This window comes from Triturus cristatus, chromosome 2_1 (genome assembly GCF_964204655.1).
Source record: "Triturus cristatus chromosome 2_1, aTriCri1.1, whole genome shotgun sequence".
Classification (NCBI taxonomy): domain Eukaryota; kingdom Metazoa; phylum Chordata; class Amphibia; order Caudata; family Salamandridae; genus Triturus; species Triturus cristatus.
This window is the reverse complement of record NC_140581.1, coordinates 1,088,910,829-1,088,927,027: the sequence shown is the minus strand read 5'-3', so window position 1 is coordinate 1,088,927,027 and position 16,199 is coordinate 1,088,910,829. Positions and strand designations below refer to the sequence as shown.

At 50.3% G+C, this 16,199-nt stretch overlaps 1 protein-coding gene across 12 annotated transcripts in view; it reads left to right on the top strand.

The window, feature by feature from the left end:
* The window catches only part of ANKRD17 (ankyrin repeat domain 17), a 1,008,651-nt gene that overhangs the window by 563,828 nt on the left and 428,624 nt on the right, over nt 1-16,199 (top strand). For all 12 annotated transcript variants that reach the window (XM_085636371.1, XM_085636340.1, XM_085636333.1 and 9 more), the window contains one exon: nt 11,774-11,936. In XM_085636371.1, coding sequence (XP_085492497.1) covers nt 11,774-11,936 — 163 coding nt within the window. The remainder of the gene's footprint in view (nt 1-11,773; nt 11,937-16,199) is intronic.

The following is a 16,199-nucleotide window of genomic DNA, read 5'->3' as shown; positions in this document are numbered from 1 at the left end:
CCCACTTGCCCTGAGTAAGTGACCAGGAGCCCAGCTCCCACAGCCGCGTGGCTTGCCAGACAGCAGCCACCAACCAAGGCCCCCCTATCCCTCATAGGATAACATTGGGCCCAACTCTCTCTGCACCCGGCCGTCCTGAAACCGCTGAGGGTGAACCAACTGTACCTACCTGACACTGGGGGACCCCTGAGTCCATGCCCGGAATTTCAACTCTGCCAGTCGAGTACTTACCCTTAAACCGCTAACTTCATTTTCCTCATAGGGTAACATTGACTGGCTTTTTCTTCAAAAATCTTCTAAGTGTGAACTTTTCAAAACTGCAAAAATTCACCAAAAATCAGCCAAGTGACAAAAACGAATTTACTCACCTGCTCCTAGGTGAGCTCCCAGTGCTGGATCTTGGTGCCCAGCCCTGACTCTGAAAAGTGTTCACAACTATACTTACCTCTAACTCATTTTTCTCCCATAGGAAACCATTGTCTGCTTTTCTGTGAAATTTCTTCTAAGTGTCTACTTTTGCAAATTTGAAATATTCTTTTAAAATCGTACCATTTCTGCAAACGAAATTACTTACCTGCTTTTGATAAGGACCCCAGTCCTGGGTCTAGGCACCCAGTCCTGGATTACTAAAGTAACGATAAAGTACTCTACCTGCAATTTTAATTTCTTGCCATAGAGATCCAGTGAATGTTTTCTGTGAAATATTTTCTAAGTGCTAACTTTTGAAATGGCTAAATATTATTTAAAAATCATTACAGTTATTAAGTCGACTTTCATCACTTGATTCTGAATACTGACCCCAGGCTGGTTCTAGGAGCCAGACCTTGAATTCCAAAAGTAATCTGAAAAGTAATTTATTACAAATAACCTGAATTTACCATTGAGCTCAATGCATTTTTATGTTTAGGAAATAGGATTGTTTATTGCAACCAACTGTGACTGTTTACACAAATTTATTGCTTAACCCCTTCCATGCTCATGACGGAACGGTTCCGTCATGAGCCACGGTTGAGCTGTGCTCATGACGGAACCGTTCCGTCATGAGCCCGCCCGCGCTCGAACCCTTCAGCACCGCGGCGGAATTCGCCCAGCGCTGAAGGGGTTAAAACAAAAGTATTTATATTCAACCTCTCATCCTGAGAAAGTATATTTTTACCCCCTTTGTGGTTCTAAAAATAAAACAAGCATATATTTTATATATACAAATCATTGGCCTAGAGTTCAGTTATTGAGTGTGTGAAACCATTTGCTGACTGAGTGTGTACAATAAATGCTTTACACTGTCCTCTGGTACTGCCTTACTGCTCGACCAAGCTACCACTTTTGAGAGTAAGGTCATACCTAACTTTGACCTCTATCAGCCTCTGGGGGACTGTGGACTCTGTACACCCTGTACCTATTAGGGAACAGTATATACAGAGCCACTTTCTCACAAGTGTGCACTGGATGCTGCCGACACAGCTGCAAGGGCAATTAACACCAGCGTCATGTTACGACGATACGCTTGGTTAACCTCTTCAGCGCTGCGCGGATTCCCGCGCGGTGCTGAAAGTTCCGAGCGCGGGCGGGGCCATGACGGAACGGTTCCGTCATAAGCACAGCCCAACCGACGTGCATGACGGAACCGTTCCGTCATCGGCGTCGAAGAGGTTAAGAATCTCCGGATTCAAACCAGAGATTCAAAACAACATCCTGAATCAGCCAGTCAACCCCGACTACTTATTCGGCCCAGAAGTTGACACCACCTTAGAAAAAATAAAGAAGGACACTGACACTGCGAAGTCAATGGGGACTCTGCAAACGCAGACATTTCGTAGTGGCGCCTTTCGTCGCCCCGGGAATAGGGGAGCAGCTAGAGGCCAGGGGTCACAGCAGCAATACACTAAAGGGGGCACACAGAGTACCTACGATAAAACCAACAGAGGTGGATATCGTGGCTCCAGCACCAAGGGCAGAGGACGTGGTTACGGCAACACCAGGTCCTCACCCAAGAACAAACAGTGACGCCCTCTCCCTTCCCCCCGACCACATAACACCTGTCGGGGGGAGACTCCAGCGGTTCCTGTCCACGTGGAAAACCATCACCACGGACAGGTGGGTCAGGGATATTATCCAGCACGGTTACTGTCTCGAATTAACCTCCACTCCACCCACAATACCGCCAAAGCACCGTCCTATGTCCGCAGAGCACTTAGCATTATTGCAGCAGGAAGTGCTAAGTATGCTGCAAAAAGGTGCAATAGAGGTCGTGCCAGTCAACCAGCAGGGGACAGGGGTGTACTCTCTGTACTTCCTAATCCCAAAAAAGGACGGGTCGCTCAGACCTATACTAGACCTTAGACCCCTCAACCACTACATTCTGTCAGAGCATTTCCATATGCTCACCCTACAGCAGGTTCTCCCGCTGCTCAGCCAGGGAGACTTCCTAGCCACACTAGACCTCAAAGATGCGTACTTCCACATACCCATACACCCGTCACACAGGAAATATCTCAGGTTCACTATTCAGGGACATCACTATCAATTCAAAGTCCTCCCCTTCGGCGTGACAACAGCACCCATGGTTTTCACCAAGTGCCTAGCTACGGTGGCTGCACATCTACGGAGACAACACATTCACGTCTACCCCTACCTGGACGACTGGCTTGTTCAGGCAAAGTCAGCCCAGCAATGTGCCAGCCACATGTCCCTCACCATTCACCTTCTGCACAGTCTGGGATTCTCACTAAATTACCCAAAATCACATCTCCAACCCGCACACGTACAACAGTACCTGGGCGCGACCATAGACACTCTGGCAGCCACAGCTCAGCCAAATTTAGTGAGGATCAACAGCATGCAACTGCTTATCTCAAACTTCAAACCTCAACACTCCCTTCCTGCGCGAGTGTTCATGCAGTTGATAGGCATGATGGCCTCCTGCATTTTCATAGTCCCGCACGCGAGACTACATATGCGCCCGCTTCAGGAGTGCTTGGCACGTCAATGGAATCAGGCTCACGGGCAATTAAGACCTAGTGTTGGTGAGCGGTCGGGCATACAACTCTCTGCATTGGTGGAATCCACAAAACCTTTGCAAAGGATGACCGTTCCAAGAGCCTATTCCACAAATAATACTGACAGCGGACGCCTCTCTCCAGGGATGGGGAGTTCATGTACTCAATTACACAGTGCAGGGACTATGGACGACACAACAAAAGAAGATGCACATCAACGTTTTGGAACTGATGGCAATCTTCCTCGCCATGAAGGCATTCAAAGTACACTTGTGCAACAAAGTCGTGTTGATCCGGACGGACAACATGACTGCCATGTACTACATACAGAAGCAGGGAGGAACACACTCTCCACAGTTGTCTCATCTGGCTCAGAGCATGTGGAAGTGGGCCATTCAGAGGAACATATTCCTCATGGCGGAACACCTCCCCGGCAAGGACAACCAAATGGCGGATCTGCTCAGCAGACACAGCCACCAGATGCACGAGTGGGAGCTACACCCATCAGTACTCCAACCGTACTTCCAACAGTGGGGTCATCCAGAGATAGACCTATTCGCCACAAACGAAAACGCAAAATGCCAAAGCTTTGCCGCCAGGTTCCCACATCCACAGTCGCAGGGCAATGCGATATGGATGAACTGGTCCGGCAAATTTGCGTACGCTTTTCCCCCAGCGCCATTAATACCGCTGGTGGCACGCAAACTGCGACAGCACTCACTGACTCTCATCCTAGTTGCTCCAACGTGGGCACGCCAGCCATGGTACACCACCTTTCTGGAACTTTCCTTGGTGCCGCATCAAAGGCTGCGGATAAAACCTGCACTCTTAACGCAGAGCCATGGCGAAATTCAGCACCCAGATCCGCAACAGCTGAACCTGGCAATCTGGCTCCTGAAGTCCTAGAGTTTGGCTACCTAAACCTGCCACCTGACTGTATGGAGATCATCAAGGAGGCCAGGAGACCCACTACCAGAGCTTGCTATGCAGCTAAATGGAAGAGGTTTGTCATTTACTGCACCAACAATGACATTAACCCGCTAGACGCATCCATTCAAAACATAATCTGTTACCTCTTACACCTATACCGATGCAATCTGGCATACACCTCAATCTGTATCCATATAACCGCAATAGCAGCCTATCTCCAAAACAGGCAGCACCTCTCTTTATTCAGAGTGCCTGCCATCAAAGCCTTCTTAGAAGGACTCAAACGAGTGATTCCCCCAAGACACCCACCAGCACCAGTGTGGAACCTCAACTTGGTCCTCACCAGACTGATGGGTCCACCCTTCGAACCTCTCCACTCATGTGAGATTCAATTCCTCACCTGGAAAGTAGCTTTCCTAGTAGCAATCACTTCGTTAAGAAGAGTTAGTGATCTCCAGGCACTAACCATTCAAGAGCCATTCATACAGGTTCACGCAAACGGGGTCGTACTACGTACCAACCCCAAATTCATGCCTAAAGTAATATCGCAGTTCCACATGAATCAAACTATTGAACTGCCTGTTTTCTTTCAAAACCCACAAAATGTCGCTGAGAGAAGGCTCCATACACTAGATGTAAAAAGGGCCCTCATGTACTATATAGACAGAACTAAGGTCTTCAGGAAGACAAAACAACTTTTCGTTGCCTTTTCTCCACAACACAAAGGCAACCCCATTTCCAAAGCAGGTATAGCCAGATGGATCATTAAATGTATTCAAATTTGCTATCAAAAAGCTAAACGCACACTAACGAGTCCCCCACGAGCCCACTCAACACGAAAGTTAGGGGCGTCCATGGCTTTCCTGGGAAACATTCCTTTACAGGAAATATGTAGAGCAGCCACATGGTCCACTATACATACATTTACCAAACACTACTGTGTAGATGTACACTCAAAACAGCAGGCAGCTGTAGGACAGGCTGTTCTCAAAACTCTTTTTCAGACTGCTGCAGCTGGCACTGGTAGCCGCCGCTAATAGGAGGTACTGCTATGTATTCTATGCACAGATATGAATTCAGCAGCCCACATGCCTCAAACTGAATATGCTACTTACCAGTATGCATCTGTTCTTGGCATGTAGGGCTGCTGACATTCATATCGCCCACCCTCCTCCCCGGCGCCTGTAGCAGCTGCAGCTCTCAGAATTACTGTATAGCATGGTCATCACTTACTGTATCTACTCCATCACTGCCACAATGGCGAAAAACAATCTAAGGATGGAGAGGATGCCCATGCGCACTGTGGTCCAGGGGAGGAGTCACCTATCCCGTGATACTTCGAAGACTCTTCCAGGACAACAACGTGCAAACATCCGGACCCAACACTAGGCGGCGATCTATGCACAGATATGAATGTCAGCAGTCCTACATGCCAAGAACAGATGCATACTGGTAACTAGCATATTCATTATCCTTCGCTCGGCTCTGGACATTTCGGAGGTGCTTGTCATACCATGGCTACTTCGGTGGCCCTTCGTCGCCATGGCTGGCTACGGGATAGTGTTTTCCCTGAGAAAGTTGGAGAACGGCTGGTTACCATCCCCTTTGATGGCACTCTTTTGTTCCTCACCCCTGCGGATTCTGCCATTCAGAGGTTGTGAGAAAGTGGCTCTGTATATACTGTTCCCTAATAGGTACAGGGTGTACAGAGTCCACAGTCCCCCAGAGGCTGATAGAGGTCAAAGTTAGGTATGACCTTACTCTCAAAAGTGGTTGCTTGGTCGAGCAGTAAGGCAGTACCAGAGGACAGTGTAAAGCATTTATTGTACACACTCAGTCAGCAAAAGGTCTCACACACTCAATAACTGAACTCTAGGCCAATGGTTTATATATATAAAATATATGCTTGTTTTATTTTTAGAACCACAAAGGGGGTAAAAATATACTTTCTCAGAATGAGAGGTTGAATATAAATACTTTTGTCTTAAGCAATAAATTTGTGTAAACAGTCACAGTTGGTTGCAATAAACAATCCTATTTCCTAAACATAACAATGCATTGAGCTCAATGGTAAATTCAGGTTATTGGTAATAAATTACTTTTCAGATTACTTTTGGAATTCCAAGTCTGGCTCCTAGAACCAGCCTTGGGTCAGTATTCAGAATCAAGTGATGAAAGTCGACTTAATAACTGTAATGATTTTTAAATAATATTTAGCTATTTCAAAAGTTAGCACTTAGAAAATATTTCAAAGAAAACATTCAATGGATCTCTATGGCAAGAAATTCAAATTGCAGGTTGAGTACTTTGTCGTTACTTTAGTAATCCAGGACTGGGTGCCTAGACCCAGGACTGGGGTCCTTATCAAAAGCAGGTAAGCAATTTAGTTTGCAGACATGGTACGATTTTAAAAGACTATTTCATATTTGCAAAAATAGACACTTAGAAGAAATTTCACAGAAAAGCAGACAATGGTTTCCTATGGGAGAAAAATGAGTTAGAGGTAAGTATAGTTGTGAACACTTTTCAGGGTCAGGGCTGGGCACCAAGATCCAGCACTGGGGGCTCACCTAGGAGCAGGTGAGTAAATTCGTTTTTGTCACTTGGCTGATTTTTGGTGAATTTTTGCAGTTTTGAAAAGTTCACACTTAGAAGATTTTTGAAGAAAAAGCCAGTCAATGTTACCCTATGAGGAAAATGAAGTTAGCGGTTTAAGGGTAAGTACTTCACTGGCAGAGTTGAAATTCCGGGCATAGACTCAGGGGTCCCCCAGTGTCAGGTAGGTACAGTTGGTTCACCCTCAGCGGTTTCAGGACGGCCGGGTGCAGAGTGAGTTAGGCCCAATGTTATCCTATGAGGGATAGGGGGGCCTTGGTTGGTGGCTGCTGTCTGGCAAGCCACGCGGCTGTGGGAGCTGGGCTCCTGGTCACTTACTCAGGGCAAGTGGGGAAGTAGGTTAGTGTAGAGAGGGCACTGCCAGGGCCACTCGGGCGGCTGGGTGCAGGGTGCTTTTGAGCCTTCGGGCGCTCAATGGAAATCAATGGGAATCTTCCGGTTTGGAAAAAGGCTGCAGGCTCGGGGACGAGGAGGTTTCAGGTGCCACCACCACTTCGAGAGGTAAGTTGGGTAGTTGTAGGTCAGGTGGGTACCCCGGGATTGGGCACAGGGGGCCGCAGGGCGCCGGGTGCAGGGGTGCCTTTTGACGTCGGGAATCTTACCCTCTGGTTGATCGCGGTTGGGGTGGCACTTGGTTCTGAGGCTGCAGGCTTCCTCCGGGATGTCGAGGGGGGTCCTTGGGTGCCGGACTCGGGGTCACAGTCGCCGTGGGGTCGTCCTCAGGGTCTTTGTCCACTCCGGCACTGGCCAGGCTTGGCTGGTGCAGTGTGTGTTGGGTCCGCGGTTCCGGGCTGCTGCCAGGAGTTAGGAATAGGTTTCTCGAGTAGAGCCTCTACTCATGGGAGTCCCAGGGGCTTAGAGCCAAAAGGTAGCCAGGTCCTCCGGGGTTGGTGAGGTTGCTGGCCACGGGAGATGCCGCGCTGGTGCAGGTTCGAGAGTCGACAGGCCGGTAGGGCTGGGGCCAAAGCAGTTGGTGTCTTCTTCTCTTTTTAGCAGTTGCAGGGCAGGTCCTTGGTCTTCTTGCTCTTCTTGTAGTTTTCTATCTGGAATCTAAGGAAGGAAGGTTCAGGGTGCCCCTAAATACTAGATTTAGGGGCGTTACAGGTAGGTGAAGGCCAGGGACCAATGGGTCCTTGTCCTGGGGTGGGTACACCCCCTATCCTGCCTCTCTCCTGTGGGAGGGGGGGCAGTAGCCTAATCCTGATAGGGTAGGGCCTCCCAACTTCAAGATGGCGAGAGCCCGGAGATGTGCTTCACCTCGCCTCCCCCACCTGAGGGGTGGGGTGGGCAGGCTGGCACATCCCCTGTCCTTGTATGGGGTTTCCGGCCAAGCTTCCCGCCAGAGTGGGGGGTTGCAGTGGCCTGGGGAAACTCCAAATGGCGGCATGCCTTTGAAGCTTCCCTTTGCTCATCCTGGGGGAGGAGATTTCTCACCTCACCCAGGATGTGCATTGTTGCAGGCCCGGGAGAGCAGGGGCTCTCCCACCCAGGGGTCCAGCAACGTGTCTGCTGTGTGGCAGCCTGGGCAGCCTCAGAGCAGACGTGGATTGTAAGTTAGCTGTAAGGGGGCATCTCTAAGATGCCCTCTGGTGTGCTTAGTACATTAAATCCTACACTGGCATCAGTGTGGGTTCAATGTGCTGAGAAGTTTGATACCAAACTTCCCAGGCTTCAGTGTTGCCAATATGGTGCTGTGGAGCTCGTGTTTGACAAGCTTCTCAGCACCATGTACTCTTAAATGACAGCACTGCACTTACAGTGCCCAGGAATGGACCCGGGTACTGTAGGGGCACAGGGCTCCTGCTCCTGTGCCCACACCATAGGCGTAATGCACCCAGCTAGAGGGGTGGCTGACATATGCCTTGGCAGTGTAGGTGATGGGCATGGTACACAGTGATGTGTGCCATGTCGACTCTTTGTTTTGTCCTGCACCCAGACACTCAGCCTGCAAGGGCAGTGTGTGTGTAAGGGTACAGGGCCTCTGAGGGTGGCACAATGAGTGCTGCAGCCCTTAGAGGCCTTCCCTGGTCACAAGGCCCTGGGTACCTAGGGTACCATTTACTAGGGGCTGACATGTGGCTAGGGTTTGCCAATTTGGAGTTTGTGTGGTTTAAGGAAGGAACATAGGCCCTGGGCACCTGATTGGCAGGAACCCAGGGTACACTCAATCGAAGTACATTCAGCAATTTAGCAAAAAGTGGGGGCATACCATGCAAGAAAGATGGCACTTTCTCACAGAGGTTTCTTATGGGGCTTCGCCCTCCTCCTCCCCCCCTCAGTCACCTGACTGTCGGTCTATTTTTTGGGAGGTGCTCTCCCGTTGTTTTCCTGGGGCCTTGTAACGGGTAGCCCAGGTTGTGTGTTCTTTGTTGGGCCCTTGGTGCTGCTGGCTGCTGGTCCGGCCCTTTTGTTGAGTTGTGGTGTTGGCGGTTGGTAAGCCGGTAGGCCCCGAGATTAGGCATTCTGTCTCTTTTTTTTTTTATTGACTGCTTGATAAGCAGTCTACGGGTATTTTCTGCAGGTCTTTCTGTTTTGTCCTCTGCTGCGGAAATGTTTCCTATGAGGTGTTCCCATGGTTCTTGGGACGTAACCTACCCTATGTGGGTTCTTGTAGCTATTACATAGCTCGGTCATGTGCTGGGGAGGTGTGGTCACCCTTTTGGGTTCCTTGTCCTCCGGGGCGTCCCGGTTGTCGCAGGAGCGATCTTGCCAAGTGTCTTGGAGCAGCTTGCGCTGGGTCCGTCCTTCTTCGTGTCGCCATGTCGCTCGGCCGGTCTGGCCTGCTGTCTGCGGCATCGTGTTGGGGCGGTTCCAGACTTTTGTCCTGTGTTTTGGCTCAGTCCTCTGCCTGATGCTCCAGGGAGGTTTTGGCTTTCGTTGGCCTCTGTGTTCGGATGACTGGCTTGGGCCCGTCCTCCGTCTCTCTCTCTCTTCGGCTGGCCTCTGCCTTTTCCTGGCTGCGCTGTTCTGTGGTGTTGCCTGTTGCTGGCAACGCGTGCCCGTGCCGGCTTGCTTGTTCTTCTCCACTGTGGTGCTCTTGATGTGTTTCCTTGCGCCCCTGCCCCTGGTTCCGTTGGGGCTTCGTGCAGCGGGGCTTTCTTCCGCCTGTGCTGTTGGCGGTGGCGCTGTTCCGGTCTTGTCCGCTGCTTGCGGTCACAGTGTTTTCAGCTGTTCTCTATCTCTGTGCATGTGTTTCTTCCAGTGGGCTCTGGCTCTACCTCTTCTCACTGTGTTCGAGGTGACCCTTGTGTTTCTTGAGGTTTTTGGGTGCTGTCTGCCCCTCAATGGGGGTTGGGCGCTCCCCCTTGGTTGGCCTTGGTATCTCCTGGCCTTTTTCCTTCTTGTGCCATGTCCCCTACTGGGGCCCCGGTCTCTCCTGGTGGGGAGGCTCTCTCACAGGCCCTCCTCCCTTCTGGGTATGGCTAGGATATCTATTCTACGTTAACGAATCTGCGGCTGGTAGTCTCTATCAGATGTACAAGTTACTTACCTTCGGTAACGATGTATCTGGTAGAGACGATTCTAGCCGCAGATTCCTTCACAACCCGCCCTGCCTCCCCGTTCTGCGAGGACCCTCAGCTTGGTTTTCTGCGCTCGCATCTCTCTGGGCGGCTTGTGTTCTGTGGGGGATCTTTTGTTGTTTTCTGCCCGTTGGGCTTCCTTTCGACTGGGTTCTCTCCAGTGTGGGGGCTTGCTTTGCTTTTTTTCCTTTTGTTATTGCCATTTCTGATCCGCTTGCGGTCTTCTACGCTGGGGGTTCTTTGCCTGTCCTTGGCCTCCTGCTGCTTTCAGAGGCTCTGGCCTTTATTGATTGTGTTGTCTGGGGGCGGATTGCTGTTTCTCCTCTGTTTCGGGTGTTTGGCTCTTTGCTGTGTGGTCTATGGTTGACTTGTCTTTCCCTCTCTCTTTCTCTCCAGTGCTTTCCACTGCTTGTGCCTCCAGCCTGGCTCTCGCTTTGGTTTGCGCGGTGGTTCCCCGGTGGGGTGCTTCCACTTTCCTTGCTGTGGCTTTACTGTTGTGACCTTCTGGTACTCTTATGCAGCCTGGTACTTCCACCTGGCTTGCACGGTTGTTCCTTGGAGGTGATATGCTCTCTTCCTGCTTTGGCTTCCTGTTGTAGCCTCCTGGCGACTCAATGCCACCTGGTGCCGTTCCTCGCCTTTTTTTTGTCTCTTATTGTTTCTCTGGTTTTTTTCGCACACTGTTCCCATGCTCTCCTCAGTTTTGTGGTGATGGCTCCGCGTTGTGGTGCCGAAAAGTTCTCCGAAGCAAACTGATCTCAGCGCGCTGGGGTGGGACTTGTGACCGCGCTGACGTCATGCCCGCGGAGGACGTTGGGTGAAGTCGCGGGGTGCCGCCCCCCGGCGTGCATAGATGCTGGGCAAGAAAGTTTTCCGGGTCCAGTCTCATGCCTGGGGATAATTCTACGTTGTTGAATCTGTGGCTAGAATCGTCTCTACCAGATACATCGTTACCGAAGGTAAGTAACTCGTACGTTACCAATTGTTCAGTATTAGGATGACGTTGGGGATTAAACCATGTGTGTCGATGGGAGAGGTGAAGTATACCTCCTGGAGAGTGTAATCATCAATTATTCATATGTGCTAAGGATGACGTCTTAGCAATATCGATTGGGAAAAACCCACCCTCTGCATGGAACTAGGTGAAAGGTTTAGTCCATAAAAGGCTGCAGCCCTTATAAGGCGTGATGTCCGTATAAGGCATTCTGTCCTTATTTGGAGTTATGTCCTTATAAGGCTCGTTCATATGAAATAACGGGAGCTGATGTAGGGAAAGTGTATGATGTTCCCTGGACCTATATTAGGGTGCCAATATGAAATATAACATCAGTGGATAAGTTGTTTTAAAATTGAGACAATGCACCCAGGGGGATGCAACACCCAATTCTAGAAACTTGAAGTGCAAGCCAAGGAAAGACCAAAGCAGTGAACTCTGTGGTAGTCTTAATATTTCAAGATTTTCTGTGCTGCTAAGTAGACTAGTGTTATTCGATTTCACTTTAAGCGGGGAAGGGCTGTTTGCCTTTAATACAAGGCATTGTTGACTTCATTAGTAAGAAGACATTCTTTTTGAGACCAGGATCTGCCTGAATAAATGATTGTAATTTAAGTACGTGCAATAATATGTCTTTATGCATCCTGTGATCAAAGCATTTTAATCTTATTTCTGATGTGCAGTTATTAGTTTTTATAAAATCTTTTGCTTTTTAGGGGTGCACATATTGATGTGCGCAATAAGAAAGGCAATACCCCTCTCTGGCTAGCAGCCAATGGTGGACACCTGGACGTTGTCCAGTTACTGGTGCAAGCAGGAGCCGATGTGGATGCAGCAGACAATAGAAAAATAACCCCGTTAATGGCTGCTTTCAGAAAGGTGGGAATTCAACTCTTTGCTTAACCTTTTAAAATGCAGTGGTATGTTTTGTTGTTCCAATATGTGTGGCAGATGGAAACTGATTGTGAATGCTGACGGTTATCTAGTACTTAATGCTATTTGTCATTTAAAATTCTGACTTCATTTAAAAAAATAAAGGTTTCAAAAAAGGTTGTCTTGGCATGAATACTTCACAGGTTGAGATTTTTGTTGTATTTATTCTGTTTCTCTTCATTTTAATTTTGCTTTCTAAGATATTGTTTCGATGTGGATATTTTGGGCAAACTTTTATCGTGTGAAATGGAAATCTGGCTTGTTTTGTGGCAGTCAAAGTATTTCTTAAATTGAATCACTAGTTTAAGAAAAGCTGAGAGACATTCCTGTGGGTACACCTATATAAAAGCAGGACTGAACCAAGCCTTCCAACCTGGAAAGGCCATTCTGGTGACATGCTTGTCTGTACCAGCTTTTGTATCAAAAGATTCTGTCAGGTCTATAGATGTCCTGACTCTCAAATTTTCATAAAAGTGATCAGTATGCCTTAAAAATTACTTGTCCTGGTATTGAATTGTCTTAGAAGCCTTACTACCAAACGTCTCATTGTGAAGTGGTCGTTGGATCCAATTCTAGTCCTGGTATGAAAATGGAAGTGCCTTTCAAACAATATATCGGTGACACTCCATTATCTGAAAACATTAATTTCTGGCGAATCTGTGAAGCACTTCTACTCAAATGCACTCCAAAACTCTTCTACCCATCTACAACATACAAGCTGTTTCCTACTCTCCTAAATCCTCTGAAACATGATGTTCGAGGCATATGGGCTGCAGATCACACACTAGTGCATAGATCGCCATCTGGTGGTGGGCCCGGATGATTACACTTTGTTGTTGTCCTTGAAGAGTCTTTGTATGGTAGATGACTCCTCCTCTGGAGCATAGTGCGCATGGGCATCGACTCTGTCTTCAGATTGTATTTTTCCGCCATCTGGCTCGGATGTGTATGTCGCTCTCGCTCGGTTTCGTTACCGATCTCTTTTTGACGCGCATTCCCTAATCCCTACCGTCGGTATTATTTTTGATCAAGACTTCCTTCTACACGCATCTCGAACAACCTGCACTTTTCGATTCCGGTGCTGGTCGAGGGCCGTCAGGCCCAATTGAGCCTTCGACTAATGGAAAGAACACCATTTAAAAAGTGCCCTTGGTGTGGGCACAAATTCCCCCACACTGGTCTACATGAGGTGTGCAATCTGTGCTTGTCTCCAGAGCCCGAGAGCCGAGATTGCCAGGCCTGTGCTTCGTTCCGGTCCAAAAAGACAATAAGGGACCGTCGAGCTCGGATAGTCATGGCGCACTCATCTTTATCGGCACCAGACACCCTCGTCCAGGAGACTCCAGTCCAACTGGAGTCAGAAGAAGAGCAACAGCAGGAAGAAGTCATCATTTCCGAAGCAGAGGATTCAGCTTCCGGAACCGGTGAGCAGGCAGAAGATGACGATCCCCTTTCAGCTGGTCAACCGGTCGTAAGTACAGACGATGGCCCTATTCCTACCCCAACACCTCGTGAGGCTTCGGTTCCACCTCCACCTTCGGGCCCAGGTGAACACCGATCAAAAACTTCCGATGCCCCGTCTTCGGGCCCAGCAACGAAGACTTCCAAAAAGCCTGTACGCGACTCGGGCTCGAGTCAGCCTTCACTCAACCCCGATAAACAAAAGGTTCTCAAACCGAAAGTGAAACCGAAACAGAGTTTGGCACCGAAGAAAACTTCGGTACCCAAAATTGTCGAACAAAAGTCCAGTCCAACACCTAAACAAATTTCGGCACCTAAAACAATCGAACTAAAGCCAAGTCTGGCACCAAAACAAACTCCGGCACCTAAAACGGTCGAACCGAAGCCAAGCTCGGCACCGAAGCCAACTTTGACATCTAAGCACACTTCAGCACCTAAAACTTTTTACCCGAAACAAGCTTCGGAACCAACAACTCCGGATCCGAAAAAAATCTCAGATCCGAAGAAAAAATTCAAGCCGAAAAAAGCTTCCGACCACAAGTCTTCGGAACCCAAACCTCAATCCCCAGTCAATCTCCTTTCTCCCTAAAATGTCATGACATGTACTTGGGTATGCTCCAGATTGAATACTGGGGTACCCTTGTCAGTACCTGATTGGTGCCAACGTGCACACAGTTTTATGGGGTGGTTTGACTGAATTTCTAAATAGTTCAGAGTTGTGCTTCAAACACCAAGGCGCCTGTCCGATGGCGTCTCTAGGTTAACATCCAAACGAAAAACCTGGTAAAACCACCTTTTCGCCGTATAGTCTCAGCTTGCGGTTCATTGTCTGAACCCATAGGCAGGTATCTCGATTATTTTCTGCAACCCATCGTACAACAACAAGAGACATGTATAAAAGACACCACAGCTCTCCTGAATTTTTTGAAAGAATTGGACTTGAAAGGAATTGATAACTGGTGATCTGAAAGAAACACGTTAGTTAGATTCCTCACCTTAGAATAACCCCAGGCGTCAGACTGGATCCGGAAGATTTTTGTAGCAATACCCCTTGCGCGTCGCTAGGCGTCGTCTGCGGCTCCGCGTCCGTCGTTGGCATCGTGCGCCGGAATGACGTCGTCTGAGTACTTAGACGCCGCCCTCGCGCGCTGACGTCAGTTCTTCTTTTTTCCGCGCCAGTAAGCGCCGATCCGGGAGAGCTACCCCTTTAGTAATTTTTTGACTAACTTTTTGACTCTTTTTAGTCACTTAATCGACTCTGGTGCCGGTAGGATGCCTGGTTTCAAGGCCTGCGACGACTGTCACCGACTGATGTCGGTGACCGATCATCACCGCCGGTGCCTGTACTGTTTGGGCCTCGACCACGACGCGGAGTCGTGCTCCGATTGTATGGCCCTGACCTCGAAAACTAGGCGGGAGCGGTCCCGTAAGCTTCTCAAGCTTCGCCACTCGGCTCCGCGCCCCTCTCGATCCCGGTCCAGGAGGAGGTCCAAGGATCGGTCGCGGAGCCGCACTCGCCATCGTTGCTCGTCTGGCTCGAAGTCTTTGGGTAAGTCGAAGCGCTCCAAGAAGTCCAAGAGGCGACACCGCGCTTCGGACTCCGCTCGCCGGTCGTGCAACTCGGCCGAGGGTCAGGGTGGTTCCACCCCCGTGGCTCTGCCGGAGCCGCAGGTGCCGCGCTCGGCCCCATACCCGCCGGTCCCTGGGACTGACGCGACGCCGGCGGAGGTCAGTGCCTTCCTCTCGGCCATGAGGAGCCTGGCCCCGCCGTAGACGCCCGCTGGCGCGCCTTCGGGCCCCGCGGAGTCGACTGGGCGATCTTGCGCGCCGGCGGCTCCGGCCCGGCGCCGTTGGAGGCTCCGGCCCCGACGCCGCCGTTGGAGGCTCCGGCCCCGACGCCGCCGGTCGACCTCGTCACGCCTCCTCCGCCGGCGTCGACACTGGTGCCACCTCCGGCGCCGCTCGACGCCGCATCTGACGCCGCTAGAGGCACATTTTGTCTATCGACCGGCTCCGATCATTCCTCCTGTTTACCAGGAATCGGATGACGGGGGCGACTGGGAGGGGTCCGTGGACCCTTTGGCCCTTCAGGGCCAACTTTCACAGGACTGGGCAGATGAACTGGGGGAGGCCAGTGGTTTGGATACCTCACAGGACACTGGATTCCTCTCTGTGGCTTCGGAGGAGGGTGCAGCTTTTTCTGTGGTGCTGCGCAAGGCGGCCGCGGCCCTTGGGTTTGAGCTGCCTGCCGTGGCTGTGAGGACTAACATCCTCACTGAGGTGCTTCAGTCTGCCGCATGCTCCACTGAGCCTCTGCTGCAATTCAATGAGGCCCTCATTGACGTTCTGCAGGGCACCTGGTCCAAGCCCTCCACAGTCCCTCCTGTGGACAGGAACGTTGCCAGGCGCCACCGCCCTGCTCCGGGCGACCCCAGTTTTCTGTCCCAACACCCCACCCCCGAGAGTCTGGTTATCCAGGCCTCTACCTCCCAATCCCCTTTCCCGTCCGCTCCTCCGGACCGGGATTCCAAGAGACTGGAACAGTTCGGTAAAAAGCTGTTCTCCTCGCTCAGTTTGGGCCTACACTACGGACTCGCTGGGTAGGGCGATTTCTTCCACGGTGGCGCTTTGACGTCACGCCTGGCTGCAGTCTACGTCCTTTTCAGGGGATGTCCAGAGCACTCTCATGGACATGCCTTTTGATGGCACTCGCCTTTTTGGTGAGAAAGCGGACAGTGCGCTGGCTCT